Here is an 8,336-nt window from a genome sequence, read left to right as displayed (position 1 = left end):
GCAGTCCTCAGCCACAAACCACACTGTAATTTTGACCCCCAACAGAAAGTTTGTGAGTACCCATGCTTTACCACCTCTCTCACTTGGTCCTTAACTCCTGCCTCAGTTTATCACCTTTTTCTTTACCTTAACTCCTTCTTTGCAAACGATGAAGGGACACTCAAAGCCCTGGAACCTTGTGTCACGGCAATGGCTGCACAACTTATAGATACACCGCTGTGGCCCGAGTCACGAACGACGGGGTCTGCAATTATTGCACATTGTTTTTTATCTTTTCTGTTATTGCTTATATTTCTTCCCTTTTTTTAGGTCAAGAAAGGGAAAACTTAACAAAAAGATTTTAAAAATAATTCAAGTTACATATGAGATTTGGAGCCAAGCTGGCATACGGAAGTCACATAACCTGAGCAACAAAGCTGCGTCCGATCCATGCATTGTTAAAGAAAAGAAAGATGCAATGACCCACATAAGCTACTGGATGTGGGCACACAGCTTATGATCTATGAATGCATTCACTGTAATGGTGCACAAATCCCTGCATTAACAAATCACTTTCTAATCTCACCAAGAGTGGAAGTGTTACCCACCGGTAAAAAAAAAAAGGAAAAAGGCCATTATGTAGGCATATGTACATTCGTGGTCGATTGTGAGATGGAAAATGGACATTATTCTATAGCCACAAAAAAAACGAAAGCTAACTTTCTTCACTGTGCCCTTCGTCACCTATTAACCTACCACTCTCAAAATGTGCAGTCTAACACCACTGGGGAGTAACACAAAGTGTAAGCAAAGTAGAATCTGTTTTCTAGAAAGACATTGTAAAGCATGCCAGGAAACCGAGCTTTTTTTATTCCATTACTCTTGCCCAAATCTCACTTGATCCACGTAATGAGTTAGTAAAATACTCTCCAGTGCAACCAAACAACAAATAGAGCAGCTACACGTTGTGATGCAATCAGTCAAGCAATTATTCCTAATCACTTACAAACCACCAGCGTAACCAGCCTCCAGCACAGATTACATCTTTAACATCAGTGCAACTACTAGATGTCCGCTTACCTTCTGTAACAAAACTCCAAGGGTAGCAACTCCGTGGGAGTGAATAACATTTTCCTGGTTGATAGGGTGTCTCTGAAGGAAGTGCTTTATCATTAAAATGAAAGTAGCCACAATGTTTTTCTCTAGTCGAGCTTCTGTAATAAAAAAACATAGCTCATGACTGAATGCAACACATCTTAAATAAATATCCGAGCATTTACCAGATTTAAGTGATCAAACAAAGCTTTTCACACAGGGCCTTTAAGGAATATTAGACTTGCCAGTGGCCTATAATAAGTGTTATACTGTAATCTGGTTGGGTAGGAATCAGTAGCCGTAGAGTTTGTGTGGAATGTGTGTCGTAAATTTAACAGAAGTCACATTGACACTTCTGACTGTCACTAAGAATGGAGTCCCAGCAAAATAAGAACAGTAGTAATAGATGCAAACGTGAGCGTGTGGACATGTAACACCTTGATGGGAACAATCACAGAGTATTCCATAACAAAAAACCTACTGTGTATCATTAAAAAGCAAGTAAAAGTTAAGAGACGGATATTGTTTTTGCCAAATACAAATAGCAACATTAAAGACAGAGGTAGGTTTACACAGTAGTTGATGTGATCTAGACAGGATGACTCAGTAACTTAAACACTCAACATTGACCTATTTGGTGATTTGTTGGTGGGTCACAAGTCTGAATCTAAGCAAGGTCGACTCAGGCTTGTAGTTTTTGAAAGTCGGGAAACTGGTAGACATTAAACTGGGTAACATGCTATTTTCAGCACTTAGAAATGAGTTGCAAGTCTGGATAAAAGACAAAGCCTTCCCAAGAGCCACTGCCATTTTAGAGAATAGGTGTTGACTTAGCTGGAAGCCTGGACCTCCACAGTGAGATCTTGGTATTATTGATCATGCAACAAAATATCCAAAAGTAGTCCATTGAGGAGCATGACAGGCTGCATATTAGCCAAAGGTCAGTATACAGTCTTTTCACAGGTTGGACTCCCCAGAAAGGTGGTTTCTGACAAGAGAACACACTTCAGATCAACCTGTATGAAGACTACGTTACGTAAGATGAGGTTAATTTAACTTACACTTTTCCAACCTCATATGATCAATGGACTAGTCGAGAGTGTTAATAAAACTCTCAAGAGTGCAGTGGGTGATGTGGAGCAAGCACTGGGGAGGAAGTGAGACATCCTCCAACCATTCTTTCAGTTTCGAGCTTCATGAGGTGCTACAGAAGTCCCTATGAACTATTGTATGAGAATCCTGCCCCTGGCCTGCTCGTTTTTGCTGAAGGAGAGTTGGGAAGATAGCCAGAGGTCTACCATGAACGAAAGAGTAGATAATGTGCTTGGACTCTGCACAAGATAGTGTAGTAAATGAACATAGTGACACTGAAGGAAGAGAATTGTGATTGGGGACCAGAAAGATCAAGAGGTCTAAATAACAAAGGCCTGTTCGTCTTAGAGCTCAAGATGACAAATGATGAGGACACGTTAGTGTTTTGAAGAAGACCAGTGAGGCCAATCCCATAAGTAACCTGGGTACTAGCTGCAAACATTACCAGAGATATCTCGTATATCAGAAGTCATAAATTCACTTTTTATGGAGATGGCCGCAATCCTAGCACCAAAGGAAAAAGATGAGGAGGACAGTGTGCCATTCCACAATTTGCAACAAAGAGGCCTAAAGGACAGCTCAAAGGAGAGAGTTCATCTCTCTCCAGATCTGATATCTACACAGCAAGGAGACCACATGGCTGTTCCCACTCACTCCAGGTCAGTCGTGGATATGTTTGCACAACATCAATAATAGAGACAATCTATCTGTAAACAGTTGCATCTACAAAATGCCAGATAAGATCCAGGGCAGCATCAAGGCAGAAGTGGTCAAGCTGAAATGCCACAACATCATCAAGTAGTCGCTAAGTCCATAGGTAGCCCCAGTGGTGTTGGTACCTCAGCAAGGTACAACAAAGCTGTGGTACTGTGTGGACCACTGTGGGTTCAATAAGGTCACCAAGACTGATGCCCACCGAATACAACTGGAATAGGAGATTATGGACAAACTGGGTACTACAGGATTTTTTTGTACATTTGACCTGACCACTGCCTACTGGCAAATTCCTCTTAATTCAAAAGCAAAGGAGAATACAGCTTTAAAAGCCCAAAGAGACTGGAGAAGTTCTGGATGATGTCATAAGGGCTTAAACATGCCCCTTCACCTTTCAGTGTTTGATGTGGATCTTGCAGGGCAGAGGATTTTTTGTTACCTATTAAGGGACACAATGTCAGCGGAAGAAGGGTTTTGCATGCACAGTAGAGGGTGAAGCAAACAATCAATAGAAGTATGTGTACGACAGTCAGAGTTTGTAGCTTACCGTAAGCAGGTAGGCTGATGAAAGATCCAGCTTCTAGAGTCTACAGTCCAAGCAGAATTAGAGAGTGGGGATCCCTTACCCAGAACCAGGAGTGGCCTTGACCGGGATTTCCAAGACTGACTATTAGTAGAATTTTGTGGAGAGTTATGGCATTACAGCTACTCCACGGATGTCCAAGAAGCAGACCAGAGAGAACAAATAGACTGTGGAATGTTAGAGCCTTCTTGAGCCTACAAAAGGCCTACTAAGTACAGCCCCTGTTATTTAGACACCTGAACAGACAAGGACACTTGTAGCACAATCAAATGCATCCGACAAGGAAGTCAGTGCCATTTTTGTATAAAGGAACAAGAGCGCAGAACTGGGTTACGACTGAGAAGAAGATTAAACAATAATTTGGGCACTGATGAGATCTTGTTCCTCACTGTCAACAAGCACTAAAACCCTTTGCAATGGCGGATGGTCATGAAAAGCCATAACTCACAGTTGATTTTGTAGCCTATTTCCTTGCAAGGATTAGAATTTATCGAGGGACACAAAGATGCATTCTCCCATTAGAACTTTGAAAGTTTACTGCATGAGGGGAAGGAGATTCCCACGGAGATTCCCACGGTCAGGCGTGTCCCTGGAAGTCTGATTTGGGGCAGGTAAGCTGCAATGTTGATGCAGCATCTCTGTGACAACTTGGTCATAAATGTATTATCCTGGGAAGCCCAGTATGCTTTCTTGTTCAGGGTTCCCATGTCACAAGTCTACTCACAAGTGCTTTACATGACTTTGATATATTGCTCACCAACTGACTGTTAAACTGTTGGTTAATAGGGATTCACCTGATGTGGTATTTTATTTTTTTAACTTGGTTGGCTACTGCCCTATGATCTGGCAATGATAAAGAGAGCTGGTTGCAGCTGATTATTAAAGTGGAGTACAGGCCTTTCCAACAGCATCTCAGTGGGGATATGGATTTCTGGCCGTACCTTGTCATTCTGAGTAGTATGTCATAATGGTCCATGAAAGTGCTTGCTTATGGGGAGTGGTGACTCCAGGTTGGGGTGCTTCCTGGAAGTGTGTAGACCAAAAGGGTGGACGGTGCTAAGCATGGTTTAGTAGCAGTAAGTGCTGCTGTCTCCCTATTCTCCCTTCATGTCAAGCATCTGCATTGTTCTCGTTATTTATTAATTCAGAGAAACCCCAGTAGTTAACAGAAAACAACAGTGAGCAAAAAAGCAATGTCTAGACCTTAAACTGCATAGTTACAGTGAATACTAGCGAATTGGAAAATAATGTATCAGTAAAGAGAAAATGTCTTTGTATTAGATCATTGTAATGGTCTCGAGTCCACAGATGTTATCTGTCATCAGAAGGTGGATAGAATAGGGCAGCATCAGAAGTCATAGTTACACAGAGCATCGAAGTTGACAGTGATGTTGTAGGGAGAGGTCGTTCAGTTCCTTTTTTAAATCTAGGAGCAGCGTAGAACTGGGTGTGCTCCATGAAAAGCTTGCTGGAATGTTTTTTTTTCCTAGGAAATCTGAGTTTCCAGGAGGAGACTGTTTGAGCTTTGAAAAATGCAGGTTTCTTAAGATATGGCCAGGTACTGGGGCGATCCAGAGCGTGGGCATTTGTGCACTATGCATGTCAACTTGAATATGTTTCTTGATTTGATTCCCTCTGAGGGAGATTAGGACCAGAGTGCTGTAATTATACCTTCTAGATCCTAATGTTATCCTTCCAGCTCCATAGAGGGATGTCTTCATGTAGGAACTGATTTTTTTGGATTACAGTCGTTATTGAGTACCATTTCCCTGGATTCACATGAAATGAATGGGGAACAAAATTATCCTTTTGTGCTCAAGCGATCAAGCCAATTCAAGCAGGTTAGCTGGTGGCCTACCAACAGCACCATCTGAATGAGAGTGGCCAAGTGCACAGCCAGACCATCTTACAGAAAGGGATGGCCTACCCTCCAATACCCCATATCGTATTTCTTGGTTTGTCCATGAAGCAAAGGGTACAGAAAGAGCACATCATCAGCTAGAGATGACAGCTCCCTGTGGTTAGTTACTGTGTGGTGGTCCTCTTGAAAGGGAAATGCATACTTAGCTTCCCCTGAAACGTTGGGGCCATCTTTGAACTCAGACATTTGGTAACATGCCAACTGCCACTGTACATAATAGAACACAACCCTTTGGGCTTATCCAGTGCTCATGTTCAATTTCAAGGAGTTACAAACACCTTTATGGAGGAAGGTTAAGATCAAAGGCATAACATTTGGCTGTCTCCTTTTGAAGTTTAAGGGCTATACCCACAAAACTGAGGAAAAGACTGCTGCGTCTTCACCTCCTACCCTGCCCAGTCTGCTCTGTGATTTCTAATGCCATCCTCGCCAAAAGCTCTCATGAGAACCTGTGTATTTTCCCACTCATGTCACATGAGGCAGGAGTGCTGCGCTTCAACACTGCTGCATCATGGTTGTAAAATGGCCGCTAGAACATGAAGGTCTGTGTGCCTCCGCTTACCGCTGCTTGCCTTCAGGTAACCTAACTGTGGGTGCCACTTCTTCCTTCACTGCCCAAGGTCAAGAGACTGTCCAATCACTGGCTTACCATAGCGATGCTGATCATCACATTCGCTGCACATAGCTGGTACAGAGCTGTATGTACTTTGAACACCAATAACTGGATCAAGTACATGAACTGTTGAGTGATAAGAATTAACGAAGGCTCTGTGTTTGACTAAAGTCATGTGATTAAACTAGTATTACATTTTAAAGGTGCAGAACAAAATACATGCTAAAGAATTGATGATACCTAAATATAAAGTATTTTCTTAAAAGAATACATCTGCTTGGACATAATATTTACTGTCCCTGAAATAAGTGTTGTACCCCCATGCCATTCTGCAAGAGAAAACCTTGATTCTTCATAATAGTACATTTGAAAATCAAGCCAAAAGGAATATTTGGCTAATTAGTGAGCTTGCAGAAGTCCCTGGTTCCTGTGAACTGAAGGACAGAAGCAATACTTGCACAAGGTTTTCCTATTTGACACCTTGAGTCAGAGAGGCCCAGGAGAATGGCTTGACTGTGTACATGTTCTCTAAACACATTCGATGAAAATGGTGAAATGAGGGGAACTCAATTAAAAGGGTGTAACCAGAATGTATTCCTAGCATGGAAGTAGACTATGCAGCTTTATCATCTGGTAAATAGATTTGTGTAATAGATAGGAACAATCTGCTGGTGCACACATTGATTTTTGGGCATTTTGATAAGATAAATGGAGAACCGATATGAACAAAGCTAGAAAGAAGCCCTGCTCAAAATGATTTCCCTCCTGTATCTGGGATATAGGAGGAAGAAGTGACTGATCACCTAGACAGAGTCAAAACCCTTGAATAAAAACAGGTGTCCTTCATAGCCACAACTGTTTTTAACCTGTTTTCAGATGACATCCACGAAAATGTTCATGCAGCTAATTAGTATCCACCCAGGAGTGGCAGTATAGCCATTATACTGTTTCAATATGCAGACAATTCCACCACAGTAGATACAACCTAGGAAGCCTAACAACATTGGTTGAACATGCTGGATAATTACGTTAGAATAACTATGTATTAAGTACTAATGTAAAACTTCCCACCTAAACTCCAAAGGGGTAGATGGTCCACATCAACCTGCAATCGTAAAACAGGTGAGCGCACTTGTAAACTAAGCATGTCTCCAAAGACTAATATCTATGATAACTGCTGTAGCTCTAAGGAGCCCCAAAGGGAAAGAGGGACAGCGGAAAGACAAAAGAATGTCTATATTAAGAGTCATGAGAAACCAATAACTCCAAGTGTTATAATCCCCTCTGGAGGTACTGGCAGAACAGGGCCAGTTACTGTTATATTTAGATCAATTAGCGTATACATTTAGATAAGTTTCAACCATGTGGAAATTATGAAAAAAGAGTAAGTACAAAGAAAAGACCTGAAGTGGCCAAGGGAAGTGTTGGTGGTGTTGCAAACAGTCAGAGAGAGAAACGGGTCACACAGGAGCTCTAAAAGGCTGCGGAGACATAGAAAGGCAAAGCACTTAAAGCAGCTATTCGAAGGCAGAAGGCCTAAGAAAGAGCAAAAGGAGACAAAGATAGACAAGCACTTGAAGTGAAAGAACAAAAATCAGAACAGAGAAACAGTAAGCAAACTGTCAATGATAATTGTTAGAAAACAATTAGAAGTAGTCCTTGTTCGAAACAGGAACCGAGTGTGAGCTAAAAGTAGCTCTGTACAATGTGAGCACAGCGCGGACGTTCACTCTCCATGGGACTTTGTGGGGATTCACTCACTAAAATTGACTTTACTGCAGAATTTGCCAAGTATATTGTAAATCTTGATGCAATGTGCCTAAGTCAAGTGCAGTAAACTTTCTATAATCATTGGGTGTTGTCTGACGACTGTATATTTTGAAACAAAGGGCTTCACATCTTCAACACCAACAAAAGTATACACAGTTCAATTGTAACACAAATGAATAATGTAACCAGCAGACGAATGGTACATGGTCCATGTTCACCACAGTGTGTCACAGGTCTGCTTATGTGACATACCTTGCTATAAAAGAATACCATACCAGGCGGTTCAGGTTGAAGTAACAGATAAGGGTCAAAGGAATAGGGTGGATGTGGGCAATCCATGAGTATCAGTGGACAGATAGGTGTTGATTGGCTGTTATTAATTGCTACTTTGTACTTCCTCAGGCACAGGAAGATGCTGTAGTCAAACTTCATCACAGTGGAAAATAACACCCACATTCACGAGGTCTCCTTGCATGAAGTGGAACCAACATTACATCCAGACAATTTAATCATTGAAAAAACATTTTTGAATGCCATCTAAAAAAAGAGGGCTATGTCACATTCCGATG

The 8,336-nt window shown here is 41.6% G+C and overlaps 1 protein-coding gene across 2 annotated transcripts in view; it reads right to left on the bottom strand.

The window, feature by feature from the left end:
- The window catches only part of NBEAL1 (neurobeachin like 1), a 1,045,477-nt gene that overhangs the window by 530,443 nt on the left and 506,698 nt on the right, over positions 1-8,336 (bottom strand). For both annotated transcript variants that reach the window (XM_078680248.1, XM_078680249.1), the window contains one exon: positions 1,060-1,193. In XM_078680248.1, the coding sequence (XP_078536374.1) occupies positions 1,060-1,193 (134 nt within the window). The remainder of the gene's footprint in view (positions 1-1,059; positions 1,194-8,336) is intronic.

This window comes from Lissotriton helveticus, chromosome 3_1, assembly GCF_964261635.1.
Source record: "Lissotriton helveticus chromosome 3_1, aLisHel1.1, whole genome shotgun sequence".
NCBI lineage: Eukaryota > Metazoa > Chordata > Amphibia > Caudata > Salamandridae > Lissotriton > Lissotriton helveticus.
This window is presented reverse-complemented; position numbering and strand designations above follow the sequence as displayed.